At 58.9% G+C, this 20,983-nt stretch overlaps 1 protein-coding gene and 2 long non-coding RNA genes across 7 annotated transcripts in view; 1 reads left to right on the top strand and 2 right to left on the bottom strand.

Moving 5' to 3' along the window:
- WNT4 (Wnt family member 4) overlaps positions 1-20,983 on the top strand; it is a 28,869-nt gene that overhangs the window by 308 nt on the left and 7,578 nt on the right. For both annotated transcript variants that reach the window (XM_027965546.3, XM_042244603.2), the window contains exon 2: positions 15,253-15,488. In XM_027965546.3, coding sequence (XP_027821347.1) covers positions 15,253-15,488 — 236 coding nt within the window. The remainder of the gene's footprint in view (positions 1-15,252; positions 15,489-20,983) is intronic.
- Positions 282-9,624, bottom strand: LOC114113253 (uncharacterized). Of its 4 annotated transcripts, XR_009599678.1 has the most exons (4): positions 9,280-9,624; positions 8,942-9,077; positions 8,137-8,201; positions 282-8,057 (listed from the first exon to the last, which is right to left on the bottom strand). It is a non-coding gene; the product is annotated as an uncharacterized LOC114113253 (long non-coding RNA). The 4 variants fall into 4 exon arrangements; XR_003588305.3 differs by lacking the exon at positions 8,137-8,201; XR_009599677.1 differs by having other exon boundaries at positions 282-8,201.
- LOC121818784 (uncharacterized) lies at positions 9,682-15,636 on the bottom strand. The gene is made up of 3 exons (XR_006058897.2): positions 15,257-15,636; positions 11,869-12,093; positions 9,682-11,287 (listed from the first exon to the last, which is right to left on the bottom strand). It is a non-coding gene; the product is annotated as an uncharacterized LOC121818784 (long non-coding RNA).

Here is a 20,983-nt window from a genome sequence, read left to right on the forward strand (position 1 = left end):
GGCCGGGCGGGGGCCGGGGCGGGGCGGGCCCCGGGGGCCGCGGCCGGTGCCAGGCGGCGCGGGGGGCAGCGGGCGCGGGGGCGCCCGGCAGGTGTCTCGGCCGCGGGACGCGAGGCTCGACCGCCCTGTGCGCCGCCGCCGCCACTGCCCCGGCCTCCCTCTGAACACCCCTCTGCCCGTGTCCGGCTCCCGGCTCAGGGGCGGCAGGGGTGGCGGCGACCGCCCGCACCCCGAGGCGGCCTGGGGAGCCCGGGAGCGCAAGGGGCGCGAGCGCGGGACGGCGGCAGGGGCGGGGTGCCGGGTGCGCGGCGCAGCCCCGGCGAGGCTGACAGGTCGCCGAGGAAGCGCATGACGGGCGAGGGTCCTGGCTGCTAACAGCAGGTTAATCCCCCACGACGTCCAGGAGTGAGCTCCCCGCGCCTAGCTGCCCGCGAGGCGCTGCCGGCTGGGCCGGAGGCGTGCAGGGACCTGTCCTGCTCGGGGGCCCAGTAGCCGGGATAGAAGCAGGGAAGAGACCGGCCGGCCTCCGGCAGCTGGCGCTGGCCGGCCTTGGTTCTCCCTGCAGCAGGAAGAAACTCTGTCCAGAGCTTTAAGAAGGCAGCAGCCCCCGGGTCCCTAAGTCTCACCTAAGAAGGGGGGGGGCAGTGACCGCTGGTGACCTGTTTCTCCCTGACGGCCTGGCTCCTGGGACTCCCTGGGAAGGGGCTGAAGGTTCGCTGGGGGCAGTGGGGGATTCTAAAGGGATGAGCTTCCATGAGTGGGTGAACAAGGAAGCAAGAGGGCCCTGGATCCCTTCTTCATCCCCCTTAGTGATGGTTTTCACCCCTGCCCCAGGCTTCACCCTGGTCCCCATTGCTTCTGCCCAGAACTCTGCCCCCATCGGCTGCCGTGGGCAGTCAGTGGGGAGCCAAGCTCCAATATTGATCTGAAAAGCATGAGGTGGGAAGGGGGATAGCCAACAGTGTAGCTGGGGTTTCCATGGAGACAGCGGGAGAGGAAAAAATTCTCTCTGCATCAAGACCAAAGAACAAATATCTCCCATGAAATTGCCCCGAGTGTCCAATGGCTGTTGCTATGAGGTCATTGCGGCCGCTGGGGCCCTGCAGGCTGGAAGGAGTGCGTTTGCTGGGGTCAGAGCCACCCAGGGCTTGGGGGACGGAGGTGATGTGGAATTCTCCCAGCTGTTCTGAGAGCGAGAGTGAGCGACTCCAAGGCAGCCCAAAGTGGCTGCGGAGCTTTTGTTTTTCTTGGAGACTTAATTTGATTAACACTTCAAGGGCAGTGGCAGAGTGTACAGAGATCAGGGTACCACCACCTCTTCCTGCTACCCCTCGGCAGGCCACCCATCCTCCCACCCCGAGTGGGAGGGAGCCAAGGAGGGGGGCTGATTGGGACTTGGGGAAGTTCATGGTCCCTGGAAAGCATGGGTTCAGAGCCAGGGTCTCCAAAGCTAGCAGGAGTAAGAACTGGGTATGGCCCAGGGCTGGGGGCTACAAAAAGGCAGAAGAAGCGACTGTCGTTCAAGGGTCTGACCCAAGCTTTGGGGAGAGCGAGACATCCACAGTGGAGTTCTTCAAGAGCATCTAGTGTTTGGGCCCATTTTACAGATGAGGAAACTGAGGCCCCAGGAGGGGAAGATACTCGCTCATCTCAGAGCAGAGAACTGATCCCAGATGTTCTGACTTCCAGGCAGTGACATACCTCCTTCCCTGAAGCCGTCCCAAACTTAAGCCAGCATGGCCCAGGTAGTGTCACTACCCACCTTCAGCCACATCCAAGCCCCAAATCCCAACCAGGAAGGCCGCTCCAGCTTTGGGTCATGCAAACCGTGGGGAATTCCAACAGCTCAGCTCTCCTGCTGCGCTGTAGGGGGTGGGGTGAAGAGGGGCGGCCTAGGAGGAGAAGGGAGATTGGCAAACCTGTTCCCTGCAACCGTGATGGTTCAGGTTGCCATGTAGCAGGTCTCCGGATGACCCAGCTCGCTCCTGCTCCACCCCAGGCTTCAAGCCAAGGGTCTCTCTGCTCGGCTCAAGGCAGGAGAAACAAGGGGCTTCCCAGGACCCCCGCCAATCCAGAAAGGCTGTGATGGAGAAGAGATCTCTGGGCATATTCCAAGAATGGGTCCATCCCCAGGCAAGAGACTGGGCCAGCTCTGGGGGAAACAGATGTCACAGCCGGGCCTCCAAGGAGCTTGGAGGAAGACGAGGTAAAAGCAGGCCACAGATGCCTGAGAGCGTGACCATGCAGTAGCTGTTGGAGGAAGGAGACGAGTGAGAGCTGGAGCGGTCCTGGAGGGGACCTGGCCTGGAGGCTGTAGAGTCCTAACAGTGATCATTAGAATAGATCCTCCTGTGCTGGCTACATCCTGACAGCACCTGAATCCCATTTTACAGATGAGAAAATTGAGGATCACGGAGGTAACGGCCCTGAGTCACCTGGCTGGTAAATGGCAGAGGCGTCTAACCCAAAAGCTGCCTGTAGAAGGAAAAGTTTCTGGCAGGCAGATGTCCATCCAGGCATGATGGCTGGCACTGTGTCTTTTCCAGCCATGCTGGAGGTCTGGCCCCAAGAGGATGGCTGGTAGCACTCTCAGAGGGGCAAGGCCAGGGTGTCCCTCCCCTTCCAGTACCTAGAATCAGGCTTCAGCCAGGGCCAGCTGGCTGGCCGGTTGCAAGAGCTGATGCTGTCTGTTGTCTCCGTAGGGCGGGTGGCCTGGCGGAGAGGCCAGGTGTCCCGCTGCGTGCAGCTGTTGGGCAGGATGGAGCTTGGAGCTGGGAGGGCTCTGTAGCCTGAGGCCTGGGCAAGCCCAGAGAAGCTAGAAGCTGTTGATTAGACTTGTGTCTGGCACCAGGAGTGAGTTGACAGCTTGTGGCAGCTCCCACCACTGAGGGAGGGAGAGAGGGAGGGGTGGATGAAACGGTCCATCAGTGGAAGGCCTGGATCTTCCACAGACCTGGGCTTGTAAATGTCTCTGAGTGTTTCCCCCGGCACTGGGGCCATGCTGGCAGTCAGGAGACTTGGTCCCCAGAGCTGGGTGGCCTGGGATGGCCTCTTTTTCCCTCTGGGCCACAATCCTCAGCAGATTGTTCTGAACCCCAGATGGAAGTATGGGAAGAGTTAGACAGATAAACTAAGATAGAATAGATAAACTAAGGTTTTATCATGGAGGATTTCCTGAAGAAAGGCGGTGATGTGCTGAGCTGGGGCCCCCTCAGAGGCCCAGTAGGCACGGCCAGGCGGCCTGTGCTACATTCACAGGTCGTCCAGCAGGGTGGCAAGGGCAGATGGCATACAGTTCCATCCCAGGTCTGCCCCTGACCAGAGGGGTGAACTCGGACAAGGTACTTACCTTCTCTGAGCCTCAGGTTCTTCATCTGTGAAATGGGACAGACACGTGAGGGTGCTGAGGCTACAGAGAGCCCGTGCACATGGCATGCTGAGCACAGAGCCAGTGATGGAAAGGGCAGCCGTGGACGAGGCTGCCGGGAATGGTGGCAGCTGTCACTGAGCTGTACTCCTGCTTACAGAGACGATGGAGAGAAAGGGCCTTTGGGAAACTGCCGTCCACCTCCTGTGACTTTAATCACACAGGGAGGATCCCAGGCTGCTGCCTCCCCGGTTTTCAGCCGGGGCCCCTGCAAGAGCCTCACCAAGCCAGGAAGGCCAGCTCGGCTCCTGGGCAAACCCTGCTGGCTGGAGGGGATGCTGCTAGGAGCTCCCTTTGCTGCCCCTGGGGAGGGCATATCGCTCCACGCTGGATCTGACTCCTCACAGGCATGCCTCCCCGTCGCCCGGCCAAGGTCCCATGGGCCTGCTCACCCAGCAGGCGCTGGAGTGCGGTGCCACTCCCTTGCCCACGAGTGGAGTGACGCCTGGCGCTCTGGGCCGGGTGCAGCCAGAGCCAGCCAAGATGTGCAGTGCCAGCCCCGCAGCTAAAGGCGTGGTCTGTCTGCCCTAGGAAGTGTCCCCCTAGTCTCTGGCTGAAACCCCCGCTCCCTTCTAAAGAGCAAACGCGCACCCCCTTGGGTCCCCTCCTGCGGCTCTGGGCGTTGGATTACAATCACTGGCACGCCATGGCTCTTTACAGTTTGCGCTGGGATTTCTCTCTCTTGGTACTTGGAGCCTGTGCTGTGCTTTGTTGAATGATTAGCAGCATCCCTGGCCTCTCTACCCATCAGACACCTGTAGCACCCACCAGCCAGGGAATCACCAGAAATGTCCCCAGACCTTGCCAAATGTCCCTGGAGGGCAGAATCACCCCTGGTTGAGAATCAATGGCTTACAAAGCATTTTCACACCCATTTCCTTATAAGACTTCCTTGTGGCTCAGATGGTAAAGCGTCTGTCTACAATGCGGGAGACCCGGGTTCGATCCCTGGGTCGGGAAGATTCCCTGGAGAAGGAAATGGCAACCCACTCCAGTACTCTTGCCTGGAAAATCCCATGGACAGAGGAGCCTGGTACAGGCCGGGGCCCCTGCAAGTTTGCCAGGAGACGGGGGAGGCAGAGAGGGGTTGGGACGGGGAGAGGGGGAGCTGGGGGTACAGCTCCTGGTACAGGCTCCTCTGTCCATGGGGTCGCAAAGAGGCAGACACGACTGAGCGACTTCACTTCACTTCCTTATAAGAGCCACATAACCTCTGCCCCTTCCCCTTCAGAGGAGGGAGTCCATGTCCAACCCCACTTCAAAGGCCCAGAGGTGCGGTGGCTTCCCCAAGGGGCATCCTGCATGCCAGGAGCAGCATTTGACTCGCTCTCAGATGTCCAGACCTCTTGGTTTTCCATCCTCTCCTTAGAGAACTGTTTCCTATCATATATTGTTGTTGTTTCGTCTTTCAGTCGTGTCCCACTCTTTGCAACCCCCATGGACTGTATGTAGGCCACCAGGCTCCTCTGTCTGTGGAATTCTCCAGGCAAGGGTATGGGAGTGGGCTGCCATTTCCAAATAACGTGGCTCCTTCTGCAAGGTTAGAAACTTCCAGAGGCCAAGGCTGTGGCATGAACACCTCCCAGCAGCCTCAGTGCCTGGCACCTGCCGGGCCTGTAGTAGCTTCTCAGTCAACATTTCATGAACAAAGGAAGCACGGGCCTGCTCGCTCCTGAGGGTGTTAAGCCGCTGTCACATCAGGCCCCATCTGATGTGGGCCCTCCCACTCTGAGTGGGAGGGAGGCTCTGCCCTACTGCCCCGAGTCGCGGGTGATGCTCAGGTGTGCCAAAGTGGGTGTCAGGGTACGCGGCTGTCGGCCAGCAGATGCGCGGCTCTGGCCCGCCTGCAGCTCTGGGCCAGGGCACCCGCTCAGAGCCAGGCTGAGAGCACTTTCTCCCCTCACCCTCCTCTCAGGGCCCCGGGACCAGGCCTGCCTGAGGGGTTTGTTCAAGCAGCAATCACGGCCCAGCTGTCTGCCGTGGCTTGACTTTCTTCCCTCAACCCTGGATTAGCAATTGAGCAACTCAGCATCTGACAAGACAGTGCTCCCCAAACCTGTTGAAACTCGCCCAGCTTGGGCCCTGTGGGTGCCTTGGGAGAGCTGAGCGTTTGCACCAAGCCTCATCCTCTCGTCCCCCGTTCTGGGAAGAAGGGCTTGGTCTGAGCCAATCGGGCATGGAGTTGGCCAGGGAGCCACCGATGAGGGGGGTGTGGGGGGTAACATTTGCCCACCCCATCACCCCCACTCCAAACAAGCCTGCAAGAGCCACTCGGTGGACTCAGCTGGGAGGCAGGGCTGTGACCCCATGGTTGCTGTCCAGATTTCCACAGGAGTTGCCAGGTTTTATCTCTGAGTCCTGAGCTGCATCTTCTGTGATCCAGCCAAAGCTGGAAGAAGGCTCGCTCCCTGCCGTGACCCCCAGCTCCCCCTCTCCCCCTCCCAACCCCTCTCTGCCTCCCCCGTCTCCTGGCAAACTCGAAACCAAGCTCTGTTAGTTCCCTGGCCAAGTCAGAACCCCCGCAGCGGAGGGGACCTGGTCTGAGAAAAGAGGCGAAGGGTGGGGGGTGGTGGGGAGTATAAGGAGGAGGGAACCCCCCCCCCCGACAGCTCTCAGCTCATAAGGGAACTTGGAGAGGCCCCTTAGAAGCAGCATGACACCGCCAATGAGACCAGAGGGGCCTCTTTGCCGCTGTGACTTCAAACAGTCCTCTTAGACCGTTTCTCACTGTGTTCACACACAAGTCACTGTAGACCTGGATCTCAAGAACTCCTCTCCAAGGACTGGAGACCGCACGCAGGGTACTCCCCTTGAGTCAGGGATGGCTGGCTGTCCTGGCACCCCAGGGCTGAGAGGATATCTTAGCCATCAGAGTCAGAGGCTCTTGGAAGTGCTCAAGTCAGCCTCCTCCAGGGACACCGAGCCTCCGAGCAGGAGGGCGAGTGCCTGGCGAGCCCTGTTTGATGACGGCAAGCACTTCCTTGTCCAGACAGCTTCTCCATCAGGCGCTGCGCTCGGCACCTGGTGGTCACAGGGCACAGCAGTGGTAGAGCTGGAACGCCACTCGAGGTCTCAGACTGCTTTCCAGACCTTTCCCTGCAGCAGGTGGAAGCGGGCCTGCAGCCACCCGCCCCCCTTGCCCATCATCCCTGCTGGAGGTGGTGAGCGACAAGGGAGGAGCTCAGGTTTTCCCGCCAGCCCTGTTGGGGTGCGAGTGTGGGCTTAGCCGCCGGCTCCCCCAGGCCTGGGCCTTGAGCAAGGGTGCACCAAGGCCAAGGAACTCACTAGAAACCTAAAGACACAGGGCATGAGCCTCACTCAAGGGAGCCCGCACTGCCCTCTGGACAGCTCAGGCGGCTTCCCCATCCCTCCTGGCACCCCTCCCCAGGACTCCCCCAGCCCAGCTGCAGAGAACCACTCAACAGTTTGATAGCTCCAAGGCAGGCAAGGCACTCCAGGGAGGAGGGTCAGATGGGTCTTTGCAAGGGAGATGCTCTCTGCTGGCAAATTCGGGGGCGAGCCACGGTCAGGAAGTGCCTTAAATTCAACGCCCACTGGGCCCACAGCCACACCTTCCCCCAGAGAGAGAAGGAAACTTCTCCCTGCCTGGCGCAGCTCGGGAACCAGCCAGGTTCAGGTCTGAGCTGCTATTTGCTGGCCCTGAGTCAGCCACCAGCTCCCCCGGGAACAAATCCTGTGAGATGGGAAATAAGAAATGGGGAGTGGGGCGGGATGCCAGGAATGGCAGGTAAGGACGTGGGGGCCACATCGGGCTGGGAGTGAGATGTCGAAATGGAGGAAGAGACAGACAGTTCCGGGACTGTAACACTGCAACGATAACCCATCTTTTTTTCACTGAGGTAGAGATGAAACATGCGCAATACTTCAATGCTGATTCGTCACACATGTTCAGCTAGACCACCCCGTTCTGCGTGCGTGCTATGACCCCTTGCTCAATAGATGTTCTTGAACACTTTAAAAAAAATAAGGAGAGAGACAGAAGATCGGGGTGCTGAGGCTTCTGAGGATGGGGAGTAAAGGGAGCCAGGGATCCCAGGAGACGGGGAGGGGGGCCGAGCAGACAGCACCCTAGGGTACAGGAGCAGGGCCTTGGGCTGCAGGGAGGCTGTCATTCCGCTCACAACTGAGGGAAAGCGCTTGGGGCAGAGAGGGCTTGACGTGGGCACTGAGAGCTCTATGGAGCCGTGCTCCGTCTGGGGGAAGAGTGGCATGCAGGCAGCGCCCACCGCCCCGCGGCCCCTGCGGGCATCTCCAGGGCCAGCCCCTCCTCGCTGGCTACCCCTCAGGGCGGACTCAGACACTGTCCAGGCAGCCACGTAACCTCCAAGCCATCATCCCCTCCAGCACCCCTCGCCCCTGAAAGACGCCTTCACTGTTGGGCAGGAAAGACACAGGGTCTCTAGAAAGAGAATGGAAGAATAAGACTACCTTCCTCAGACCGGTGCCCACTGATGCCAAACCACCAAGTCCTTTGTGCCCTGGGCCATCGTTGGAGCCTGATGAGCCAGCCCAGGTTGAGAAGCCAGAAGGACCTGTTTTCAAGTCTTGACCACCCCTGAATGGCTGCACAGCCTTGAATACGCACCTCTCTGAACCTCGGTTTCCTCATCTGTAAAACAGAGGGGATGATACCCACCTGGAGAATCCTGCATGAATTTACGGCTCTATATCCATGTAAGGTGGCTTACCCGGTGGCTCAGTGGTAAAGAATCCACCTGCAATGCAGGAGCCACAGGAGACGCAGGCTTGATCCCTGCATCAGGAAGATGCCCTGGATGAGAGCATGGAAACCCTCTGCAGTGTTCTTGCCTGGAGAATCCCATGGACAGAGGAGCCTGGCGGGCTACAGTCCACGGGGTCACAAAGAGTCGGACACGACTTAGCACACATGCGCCCATGTAAGGATATAGTGGAGCACGTGACTGTTGTTTGAGGAGCAAAGTGACAAGGGGTGTAAGGTCCCTCTTCCTGTCATCTAGTCCCAAGAATGGTTCCCAGGTGCCCTGGGCACACCACTATCCCTGCCACCCTCACGCCGGGGTTCCCAGCTCCGAATCTCTCAACAGCACCATCCCCCGAGTCCCCAGACCACCCGTTCCTAGAGGACCCACCTAACAGGCCAGACCCACGGGGAACACCCCCTCTCTCTCTGAGGACTCCATCAGGAGACTCTGTCAACCATCCACAGTTGGGATCAAGGCTGAAGTGATCCACTGTCCCCAAAGGGCACGTGTCCTGCCCTCTGGGATGCTCAGTTGAAAGAAGGGCTGGGAACCCAGGTGGAAGGGAGCAGATGGAGCCAAGCCAAAGACAAACGAGCTGAACCAGCGTGGGGTCCCCCGGAAAAAGGGGCAGCTCAGAGGACTAAGGAGAGGCTTTGGGAGGGCACGGATCCTGACGCTGCTGATGAACATGCTAATGATACGGAACAGCGATAATATAATCGTGTTGCCAGCAGGAGAGGAGTGCCTGCTGTGTGCCTGTTTAACCCACCTCAGCCTCCAGAGATCCGAATGCTTCTTCTCCCCATCCTAGAGGGGAGGACACGGCCCCTCTCTTGCCGCCAGTAACATGGAGACAGGATGCTGACCCAGTCTGTCCATCTCTCTTGGGCAGTGCCTCGCGCCACCTGCCACGGGAAGGGATGAGAGTCTCGGGACAGGGCCACCAAGGGGACTGAAACTGCAGGTACAGAAGTTCCCCCGAGGCCTGAAAACCGCTGGGGATGTGGACGGCTCCTGGGAAACCACAGACTCCCCACCAGCCAGGAGTGCCGGGCGGGGGGGGGGGGTGGGGGCCCAGATGGGTCGCAGACCCTCTCTCTCCCTCACCCGGCCGCATCTCCCTGGGCAGGCAGCTCTCTGATCAGCAGGCACCCGGTTCCTTTGGGCTCCTCCTCCCAGTCTCTTGGCCTCCTTCCTTCCTGGTGTCGCCCAGCAGGCACGACCGCTCCTCGGGAGGCTCTAAATGCGGCCTGGGCAGCAGGGAGGCCCGAGGGAGGAGGGGGCAGAGAGAGGCTCGGGCCGGCCTCCCAGCCCCCACCTGCCCGCCACGGGGCCGGGACCCAGGGCACTGACCCGCCCGGCCTCCCAAACGCTCCAGCAATTTCCCGTCCCCGGTCCTCCTGACTGCGCAGAGCCAGAGCCGGGGCAGGAGGCGGAGAGGTGCGGATTTTCCTCTAGGAATTTGTGTATATATATATATATATATATATATATATATTTTTTTTTTTTTTTAAGCCAACAAACCTGGAAAAGCTTGGGACAAGCCCAGCTAATTTTAGTTTCTAATGAAAACAGCAGGTGGCTGAGAGGATCTGATCTCCCTGGCAGGGCCAACGGCCCTCCGGCCTCGCAGGCGGCAGGCACGGGCCACAGGGAGGGCCTCCTGGGAGGAGCCTGGCGGACCCCGAGCCCCTGTGGGAGGAGATGGGCACGCGCTGGCTGGCAGTGGGGCAGCCCGGGGTGGGGAGGTGGGGGGTAACCTGATCGATGGCACGGCTGTGGCTGGAGTCCTAGGTGGCCCTGGGCAGTGGGTGGCAAATGGCTAAGCCTGTGCTCAGCAGCAGCCGGAAGCAGCCTAAACGGGGGCAATGTCACCCCAATGAGGGAAGAGGCAGGGGTGGCCGAGGCCCTCCGCCGGCTGGCCCCACGCTCCGCGTCTTCCCCAGGAATGGCCTGTGCGCTTGACATCTGAGCCAGGCCCAGCCCCAGGTCAGAGAGCAGCACGCGTGTCTCTGGGGAAAAGGTTGAGCCACCTGAGGGTGTGGGGAGGGCCTTCCTGAGGCCCCTGGGGCCAACTGGGCCTTGCTCCCTGGGCTTTCTCCTCTGCAGGCCCAATGGCCAAGGAGCCCCCAGGTCCTTCAGCCACCCCTTCCCTCCCCTCTCCGGAGCACTTTGCAGGAGGGGAGCTGAAGGGACCTCGTGAGCACAGGGCCCTCCATCTATGTTGCAAGCATTCACTGAGCACCTTCTATGGTCACAGCCTGTGCTGGACGTTGGGGAGGCCACAGGCTGGACACACACCGATCGGGGCGTGACGCCCTGCAGCTGTCAAGCAAGGCAGGTCCACAACCGGGGTGCCGGGGAGAAAAGGTCCCAGTGTGAGCTGGGTTTGCATTCCAGCGTTGCTGCTCACTAGCTGTGTGACCCTGGGGCATCACGCCCCCTCTCTGGGCCCCAGTTTGCTCATCTGTAAAACGAAGCCAGACATCCTAACTAAAGAAGCAGTGCGGGCCAGGGCCCGTGAGGCTTGGGGTCTAAGCCCCCCGCCCCTTCTCCAGTCCCAGTCCCATTTCCAGTTCTGACTTCCCACCCTTTCCAGGCAAGAGAGAATCGGAGGGAGTTAGGGCTGTGCGGCCTCCCCATGGGAGGGGTCAGCTGAGGGGCCAGACGAAAGCAGGGGCCGAGGGTGGTGGGCATTGGTGCCAGCCTTGGGGGGCAGGGACACTCCTCAGCGGAAGAGCTTTCTCAGCTTCTTCCTGGAAGCCGTCCCGGTGACTCACAGCCGTGGCAGGCCGGCAGCTCACCCCTAAATCCCTTCTACTGTTATTTCAGCCTGTGTCCCTCGTTGAGTTCTGAGCAGGGCAGGCGGAGGGCGGGCGGAGGGTAGGGGGCTCCGCTGGTCCATGTCCCCCGCCTTCAATGGCAGGGCCTCCATCTGTCAGCCTACATGGGATGGGGCCAGAGGCCTCTGCGGCTTAAACCCCTCCATCCCCGCGGGCTCTGGCCCTTTCGCCTGCAGTAGTACCTTGAAGAGACAGGCTCCAACCGGGCGGGGACTGGTCCAAGGTTGCACTGTAGGCGGGTGGCTCCGCCAGGCCTCCCCAGCTTGCTCACCCTGCCCGGAGAACCCCCACCTTGGACACAGAAGCCAAGCTTCCGCACCACCTGCCCTCCCCTTCCCCCAGCCCCTCAGCAAGACACGAGAAGGGGGCAGAGCGGAGGCGGGGGCCGGCCAGCTCTGTGCCCCCATGTCACCACCCCCCCACCTTCTCCCAGAAGCCAGCTCTGGCATCTGAGCAGGAAAGGATCCAACTTGTAGGCCCAACTCCTAGTCCCCCATCACTGGGTGGCCTCCCAACATGGACCTGGCCCATGGCCAGTAGCCAGGCTCTTGGCGCCCCCTGCAGGCCAAGAGTGCCAAGCAGTGCCAGCTCCGCAGCTGGGCCGGGGGTACCGTGGACCCAGACAGAGCCCTGTCCCCTTGCAGAGGCACCCTCCCGCAGACCCTCAGCCATCTTTCCACCCCTGTCTCCCTTCTGAGATGCTCAGGCATCTTGCCCAGGCCTCACAAGGATGCTACCAAGCCTCTGTGCCTCCTCTGGGCAGGACCCAGTAGCAAAGACTTGGGAGCCTCCCGGGAGTCAGGCAATGGGGGAAGTGGGGTGGGGGGGACTGCCTCTCCCCAAGATCACCCACCTCCACCTCCCGAGCTGCCAGGGAAGGGCGAGAGCCTCAGCGTCGCGGCGCATCCAAAAATCAGCTGAGGGCAAAACGCAGCAGCCGCGTCGCACCGACGGCCTGGGGATCAGAATCATTACCTCCACTTCCCGGAACAGGAAAGCCAGATGCAGGGAGGCCCGGCAAGCAGGGGGCCGGTGCAGCCGTGAGGAGAGAGGGCGCCAGAATCAGGTTCCTGGGGGACTAGGGAGGGAACACCACCAGTGGTCACCCATGGGCTTCCCCTAAAACCCCTCCAGCCTGGCTTCACAGCTGCTGCGGGGAATGTGTTCCAAAGCCCACATACCCACCAAGCCCCGCCCGGAGTGGGGCCCAGACACCCGTGCTTTTGGCAAAGCCCGCAAATGTTTTGCTGCACAGTCAGATTTGAGAACCATCACTCTGGTCCAGCCCCCACGCCCGACAAAAAGAATCTGGCTGCTGATGGTATACTGCCGGTGGGGAGAGCTCAACAACCCACAGGTAGCCCACTGTCTATCTACACCTTGGCCCGTGTCTTTAGGTCCAATGAACCCAGCTCCCAGCAGCCTCTGCCCACCGGTGACATTCAAGTCCTTGAGCCACTTAAAAGAATATCGTCTCTACCAAAGGCTTTGAAGTCAGGCAAAACCAGGGGCAAGTCCTGGCTCTGCCTCTTGCTTGCTGTGTGACACTGCACACAAGGCAAAGTATCTGTGCCTCAGTTTTAACCTCTGTAAAATGGGAGCTCATTGGCTTGCTGAGGATTAAATGCAATCACGTAAGTGAAGCATTAGGCTTTACTGATTAAGGGCCATTGCTGTTGTTGTTTAGTCGCTAAGTCGTGTCTCTTTGCGACCCCAGCAACTTAGGCTTCCCTGTGCTTCACTCTCTCTCAGAGTTTGCTCAAACTCATGTCCATTGAGTCAGCGATGCCATCCAACCATCTCATCCTCTGTTGCCCCTTCTCCTCCTGCCTTCAATCTTTTCCAGCATCAGGGTCTTTTCCAATGAGTCGGCTCTTCGCGTCAGGTGGCTAAAGTATTGGAGCTTTGGCTTCAGCATCAGTCCTTCCAATGAATATTCAGGGTTGATTTTCTTTACGATGGATTGGTTTGATCTTCTTGCAGTCCCAGAGACTCTCAAGAGTCTTCTCCAGCACCACAATTCAAAATCATCCATTCTTCGGCACTCACCCTTCAAATTAGTTATTCTTATTGCCACGGTCATAAAAATCTCCCTTGTCTTACTAGGATTTCGGTGTGATTTTTCTATCTGGGTACTGTGCATTTATTCATTCCTTCACTGGGCAAACAGATGTCAAGTTCACACCCCATCATCTGAGGCCTGGCTCAGACCATCTTTCACACACAGGATCCCTGTAGTGGCCTGACAACGGTTCCTTGACTTGGCCACAACTGGTGGTCACCCCCTCACATTACAGGTGGGAAAACTGAGTCCCAGAGCAGTGACCTTCCCCCTTTATCTTTCTTCTGATAGAAATCTGTACAGCTTCCCTTTTGAGACGCACCAGCATCTTCACCTCCACCCCGGAGAACCACTGCTCCTGCCTCAAGGAGGCCTGGGTTGCTGGGCTGGTTCACTGTAGAGTCTGGTGCAGCAGTATACCTCCTCTCTTTATATTCAGAGCCCCTGATCTGTGAGGTTGGGGCTGAGGCTGAGGGTAGGTAGAGCTGGGGTCTGAGTCTCCTGTGGGAAGTTGGTGGGAAGGTCCCTTTCCTTCCCTGAGCTGACCAGTAAGATAAGGGGTCTGGACCAGACCAGCTGTCTCATTCCTGAAGGCTGTGACTCTGTGCGCTCTGCTCTATCTCCAAGAACCTGGGAGGCAGCGCCTGGCAGCCCTGCCCTAAGCGGTGGCAGGGGCACCTCCCAGTGAAGAGGCAGAAAGGGAGGCAGGGGAGGAAAAGGAGACCTTCCAGAGTCACCGCTCAGCTCTCCTTCCACCATCAGGCTGCTACTTGTGCACCTACTACGTGCACTGGCCTCAGCCAAGGATGCTGGGATGGGTGGGTGGGGACAGGTTCAGGGGCAGAGTTTGGAACACAAGCCTCGGGGTTATCCAGACCCAGATGCAACGTAGGGCTGCTCTTCCTTACAAATTGGGTGACTCCGATGGCCACCTCCCTGCTTTGAAATACGACCTGACACGTAGTAGGTGTTCAGTGAATGCACACTCTTCCCTTGAGAGAGAAACCCCTTTTCTTCCTCACAGGGTCTTTCCCCAGCTCTGCTCCCACCCCAGTGAGCGTCCTCATATCTTGCTCCGGGGCCCCTTACATCCAGGCCCACATCACAAAGCCATCGTCACCAGACAGGGCAGAGCCCTCTGGGGCCCTTATGGAGGAGGACAGGCAGGGGAAAGGCCCATGGGGTCAGAGGGGTCTGAAGCTCGGCTCTGTCACTTGCTACCTGGATCCCCCTGGGCATGTCACCCTCTTAGCCTTTATGTTGGAGTCCATGAAATGGGCACAATATTTGTCAACTCATAGATTGGGGGTGAAGTGGGTTTGATCCCTGGTTGGGGAACTAAGGTCCTACGTCCCATGTGGTGTGGTCAAAAGATTACAAAGTCAAACAGTCATGCTCTGTCTGTTGAAATGGATGCAATGAAGCCCCCTCTCACATGCGCCTGATCGCAGAGTGCCTTGACAGAAAGCCGTGTTATCTGGCCTGGGATCCCCTTCCAACCCTGTGAGGTGGGGCAAGTGCTGGTGCCTCATTCCCAGGCGGTAAAGAGTCCAGAGGCTGAGCGGGGAGCCCGGCACACTTTGTTTTCAAAGCTCACACTCCTTCATCGCCGTCCCCAGCCCCGAGTCCTCACTGCACGCACTGTCCTAAGTGCCACCACTGTGATGCTGGTCTCTGCCTGGGGGTCTGGGAAATGGCTGGCAATGAGGATCGCGGCCGTTGGTTAGCCAGAAGGTGGGCTTAGGTTGCGGGGTCCCTGCCTGGGGATGAGGGAAAGAGACACAGCAGACCAGACAGTGGCTCCAAGGCTCCCAGACAGAGGGCATCTCGACATGCAGGGACAAGATCTGGTGTAACATCGGGGCCCAGATGCCCATGGCCCAGGGGGCCCCCAGGCAGGGAGGCATCCCACGGAGGCTGTCAGCGGCTCTCCTAGGGCTTCCTTTAACTCCAGCCGAGATGGAGGCCTTATACAAGACAGCCCTTCCCCACTTCCGCCCCCCACCGCCCAGGCAGGAGGGCTGTCCCTGGACCCAGAGAGAAGCCAGGGACTCATCGCTGGGGCACCTGGCTCCCAGAGCCCTGGACAGGGCGGGGGGCCTCCGCCTGGGCGTGGAAGGAGGGGGGCAGGCGCTCTGCCTGGCGTCCCACCCCACCCCACCCCGCTCTCCGCAGGTACCTGGCCAAGCTGTCGTCAGTGGGAAGCATCTCCGAGGAGGAGACCTGTGAGAAGCTCAAGGGCCTGATCCAGAGGCAGGTGCAGATGTGCAAGCGGAACCTGGAGGTGATGGACTCGGTGCGCCGCGGCGCCCAGCTCGCCATTGAGGAGTGCCAGTACCAGTTTCGGAACCGGCGCTGGAACTGCTCCACGCTCGACTCGCTGCCGGTCTTCGGCAAGGTGGTGACGCAAGGTGAGGGCGGGGCTCATGCGGGTGCCGTCTCCTCGGGGGGGCGGAAAGGGGAGTCATGTGCTTGGGAGTGGCTTGACCGGTCCATCACTCATCACAGGATGGCAGGTGGAGGCCCGGGGATGAGCAGGATGCAGCGGAGGCGGGGGTCGGAGGCGGGAGGGCCTTCCTTCACAGACACTGTAGCGCAATACCCGGGGCAGCATCTTCAGTCCCGGGGTCATCATCCTGTTTCAGAGTCAGAATCCAAGACTCGGGCAGGGGAAAGGATGGAGCTGCCTGGAGCTCCTCCGAGGGTGAACAGCAGAATCAGAAATGAGATCCGGGGCCTCCAGACCTCCAGCCCCATGCCGTTCTTACCTTAGCGCTCCGCCTGCCGTAGGCAAGACTGCCTCCTTTGTCCGTACCTTTGACAAACCCTATTGGGAACCTGACCATGCCTGGCTCTGAGACCCTGGGAAGACCACTTGGATCCTGTCCTCCCAGGCTCACGGTCAAGGTCAGTACTGACAGTCCAGCTGGGGCAGTGGCCCTCACACCCATAGCACCGGCAAGGGACCAACTGTTGAAGTGTCTTCAGTGATACGAACGCATCTGGCCCCTTGAGACAGGCTTCCATCTTGCAGATGAAGAAACTGCAGCACCCAGAGGCCAAGGCACTTGCTTACGGTCACAGAACTAAAAGCAGCTGAGCCAGGCCTTGAGCCCACAAGGTCCAGCTCCAGGTCCTGTTCTGTCTTACCCACGGTGAGGGGACACAGGAGCCTCGGGAGCCCGGGGTGGAGCTTGCCCCAGCCAGGGCAGGTGCACAGAGGGAAAGCTCCCCCAAGGAGGTAGGCCCTCAGCTGACACCAGGAGTATGAGAAGGCCTTCAAGCCAGAGGAAGGTGGGCCAGGGCATAGAAGACGCTCCAGGCAACTGGAAGGCTCCCCAGGAGGGCACCGGGTCAAGCTGCTGTCCTCCAGGGCGCGCTGTGAACCAGCTTCCTCTTTTTCTGCTACTTCCTGAGCGTGAAACTGACACTCTGGGCCACCGACTGTCCACGGGCCCCGTGATGTGCCTGGGCAGCAGGAGGGCGATCCTGGGCCAACCTTTGTCTTGGCACCTGTGATCCTGGAAGGCTGGGACTGCCGGGCTTGCGGCAAACCATTTAGATGTTGTTGGAAACCAACTGCGATAGAAATTTGGAAGCCTTTCTCCTGAGAGCTGGCAGGGGCCAAAGAAGGCACGATCGTGCTTGGCCCAGCTGAATGTTGCTGCTTCGTAGAAGAAGCAGAGCCCCAGGGTGCAGCCGGGGAGCTGAGGCCCTCCTAGGACCCGAGTGTCTGTCTGTCTGCTGAGGCCCAGATCCTAGGCTCAGCAGCAGACCCTGGGCCTAGGAAGCCCCTGGCACACAACAGGTGTTCTGGGTTTCAGGTGGGTTGGTGAATAGATGGGCAGGGTTTCAGGCGCCAGGTGCTCTCATACCCCCGTGCCTTTGCACGTGCTGTTTCCTCCACCCAGACACCCAGTCCTCTTTCTCCGCCGGTCTTTCTCTTTCTCCCTCCTCCAATCTTCTCAGCTCCTGCAGGCAGCGGGGTTGCTTTGTTCCTCGGGGCTCCAGAGCTCTTTGTTCATGCTGGGGTTTTTCCCCCCCTTTTTTGGTAATTGTTTTTTTTATATAATTTTGAACTTAGAGAAAATTTGCAACAATAGTACAAGGAATTCTCATATACTCTTTTTTTTAACGACTTTTTTCTGTTTAGGGCCATTTTTTAAGTCTTCACTGAATTTATTACAATATTGCTTCTGTTTGGATCTTGGGCTGCCCTGAGGCGTTGGGGATCTTAGCTCTCCGATCAAGGGTCGAACCCATGACCCCTGCACTGGAAGCTGAAGTCTTAACCACTGGACCACCAGGGAAGTCCCCCCATATACTCTTTATAAAAAGAGGATATGACGGGTTTATTCAGTCAGCTCTCATCTTCCTTTTTTTTTTTAAACTGAGGAATAATTGACATGCATTATATTAGTTTCAGGGTATAATATAATGAACCAATAACGTGTATATATTACAAAGTGATCACTACAGAAAGTCTAGTTAACATCCATCACTACACAGATGTAGACATTTTTTTTCATGTGGCGAAAACTTCTATGATCTCCTTTCTTATCCACTTTTAAACATGAAGTACAGTATTACTATCTATAGTCACTACGCCGGACAGCACGTCCTCCTGATGCATTTGTTTTTATAACTAGAAGTTGGCACTTTTTGGCCCCCTTTACCCACCCCCTGCTTCTGCCTCTGGCGCCACCAATTTGTTCTCTGAATGTATGAGTTCTATTTTTCCTATGAAGAATTGCCGTAGCCTCTTTACCTAGATTCACCAGCTATTTACATTTTAACCCACTTGACTCATCAAATTCCCTCTCTCTCTCACTCCCTTAACACACACACACACACACTTCTGTCTCAACCTTGTGTGCCCACGTGGCTTCCAGTGCACCTTTCTCACTGACCTGTGCTGGCTTTCTCCCCCACCCCACCCCCACCTCCATCCCTAAACCTTGAACTCTTTCAAGGCAAGACAGATGTCTCATTTACCGGCTTCCCAGCACATGGCCGAGCCTGGCATGGAGGATACAGTCGATGGATGCCATCCAATGGCAGAGAGCAAGTCAGGGCACGGACTCAAGGGGCAGAGGAGGGGAGGCGCGGATCGGTGCAGCCTGAAGCTGGTGAGGGACCCTGCTGAGAAGTGCTTTCCTTGCCTGTGTCTGCGCCAGGAACCAGGGAGGGGGCCCAGCCCTCCCAAGCAAGCTCAGGGAGACGCCGAGACTCCGACCAGGTTTGGCTGGAGCCTGCTCGGGATTAAAAGTCCAAGTGACTCAGTCAAGCGTCCAGTCTCCTCGGGGCTGAGTCAGGGTGGGCATTCACTGGGCGGCCACACCAGGCCATCACACTGGGCAGTCACACCAGGCAGCCACACCAGGCCATCACACCGGCCGCCACACCAGGCCATCACACCAGGCCATCACACCGGCCGCCACACCAGGCCATCACACCGGGCAGCCACACCAGGCCATCACACCGGGCCGTCACACCGGGCCGCCACACCAGGGCGTCACACCAGACCATCACACCGGGCCGCCACACCAGGGCGTCACACCAAGCGGCCACACCGAGCCATCACACTGGGCGTCATGTTCTGGAGGAGTCTGAGCTCTTCCCACCCGTCCATCTCCTCACTGTTGCATTTTCCATTTTCTTCCCTAGTAAAATGCCTCCTGGGAAAGCCTTACTCTATTCCCACTGAACAAGAGAAGGGACTCGTCCCTCTCAGGGTGACTGAGACGCTGGGGAAAGAGCGTGGGCAGCGTGGCCTTGGGGGAGGGACCACCCTCCAAGCCTCAGTGTCCTCACCCGCCAGTGGGACCCTCCCCTGCGTTCACTCATAGCGTCGTCACCAGATACTGTGATTTGGGGCAGCAACTGGCCTGGGCAGGCCTCTCTCACAACTCCCAGGTTTTGGGGTCAGGAGGCTTGGCCGGTTCCCAGATTCAAGAGCTGCCTGGCTGGGGTCATGACCTCAGACCTGGAAAGGTAATAGGTCACAGATCCCTCCAGGAGCCAGGCCATTCTTGGAGGAAAAAAGTAGCCCCATTTGTGGAGGGCACTGCCTCGCGTCCAACCACCCTCACGACAACTCCAAGTATGTAGTATTATCCCCACGTCACAGCTGAGAAAAGCGGTGCAGCAGGCCGAGGGTGTAACCCACCCAGAGCCAGACCTGATCCAGGCAGAGGCCCGGGCAAAGTCCATCCCGTGTCCAGGCTTCAGCGGCACATCCCTAGGTGGCTAGGGGGCAATCCTTGTCCCCGCGTCAGGATTCAGAGATGATGTCTCCAAATCCCTGAATGACTCCTGGGCTGGGGACAGCTCTCTTACCGCCAGCGCTGCCGGAGGCAGCACGGCTCTAACCCTGTACCCCCGCTACCCCCCAGGCAGTGGAGCCCCTCCGCTCCTGGCCTACAGAGGCAAGACAGACGGTGACCCATGAAGACAGTGTGTACGTCTGGGCCAAGGCATGTGCTCTGCGCTGAGACTATGCCAGGAGTTTGGTGAAGTCGGCAGGGGGCGGGGGGCGGCAGGAATGGGGCAGGCGGAGGTTCTTGGCAGGGCAGGCGCTCAGGGCCAGATGCGGGATGGCCTCTGTGCAGTCTGGTCACTGCTGGATCCCTGCGCCTGGGGCAGCATCTGCGCACGTAACTGATAAACATTTGTGGAAGGAATGACGAACGACCAGGGCTTGAGCAGGGAGGGAGAGGTCGTGCGGTCCAGTGAAAGTTCAGGGTCACCGTGAACAGGATGGGCGGGGGTCTCCGAGCGGGGCTAGCCCGAGCAGGATGCGGAAAGGTGGGGAAGACACCAACCCCTTGGCTCCCCGCTCCTTCCCTCTGTGCAGGATGCTGGGCCCCCCTGCCTTTTCACACCCCGCTCTGTGAGCTCCACCGCACCCCTGTCCTGAGAGAGCGGCCTCCCTGAGCTCTGAGGCCCCGTCAGGCCCTGCCTGCCACCTGGTCAGGACAGGTGATGAGTCGCAGCCAAGTGAAGATTCAGCCCAGGCTGTCTTTCTAGTCCCCGAGTTCGAACATCAGGGCATCTTTTTTTTTTTTTTTTTTGGTTGTACTAGGTTTTAGCTGCATCACGTGGGATCTAGTTCCCTGACCAGGGGTCAAACCCACGCTCCCTGCATTGGGAGCTCAGAGTCTTAGCCACTGGACCACCAGGGAAGTCCCGGTGCCTCTTCCTGGTGGCAGCATCAGGCTGGAGGTGGGAGCAGATGCTTCTCTGGGCTGCGACTCCCTGACACCTGTGCTCTCACCTTCGTCCTCGATGTTGACATCACGTTGGACCAGAGAAGGGGGCCTCTCGAGCCAACCTTTGGTGCCATCAGATAAGTCACAGGAGGCCTAGGGAGGGGGTACCCCGGAGATACTCCACACTAGGGGTTCCTTGAGGACAGGTTCCTCTGGGCCTCCCTGGTGCTGGCACAGGGCCTGGCTCACAGCAGGTAACCCTCTGGTGAAGGAGGAGGTGTCTCCACCCTAAGGAAGCTTTCAGCCCAATGGCCAATATGCAGACAAGCGGCCCTCAGGGTATAGCTGCCCTACCAGTATTTGTTAGGGAATGAATAAAATGGCATTAATTTCACCCAGCAGTAACATTCACAGTAGCTATTGTCTCAAGCTCCTACTCTGGGCCAGTGACTAAATATTTCCTGTGTTTGACGTCAGTAGATTTCCAGACCCACCTGAAGAGGTCAGGACGATGTCAGCCCCATTCTTTGGACACAGAAACCGAAATCTCACGTCTAGGAAGTGACCAAGCCAGGACCAGACTTCAGGCCTGCCTGGCTGAGCATCCACGCTCCTCCCGATAACCCTTTCCATTTCCAGGGAGCTGGGAAAGGCCCGTCACTGCCAGCTCTGTACTGGGAGGAGGTGAGGGATAG

The sequence above is a fragment of the Ovis aries genome, chromosome 2 (genome assembly GCF_016772045.2).
Source record: "Ovis aries strain OAR_USU_Benz2616 breed Rambouillet chromosome 2, ARS-UI_Ramb_v3.0, whole genome shotgun sequence".
Taxonomy (NCBI): Eukaryota; Metazoa; Chordata; class Mammalia; order Artiodactyla; family Bovidae; genus Ovis; species Ovis aries.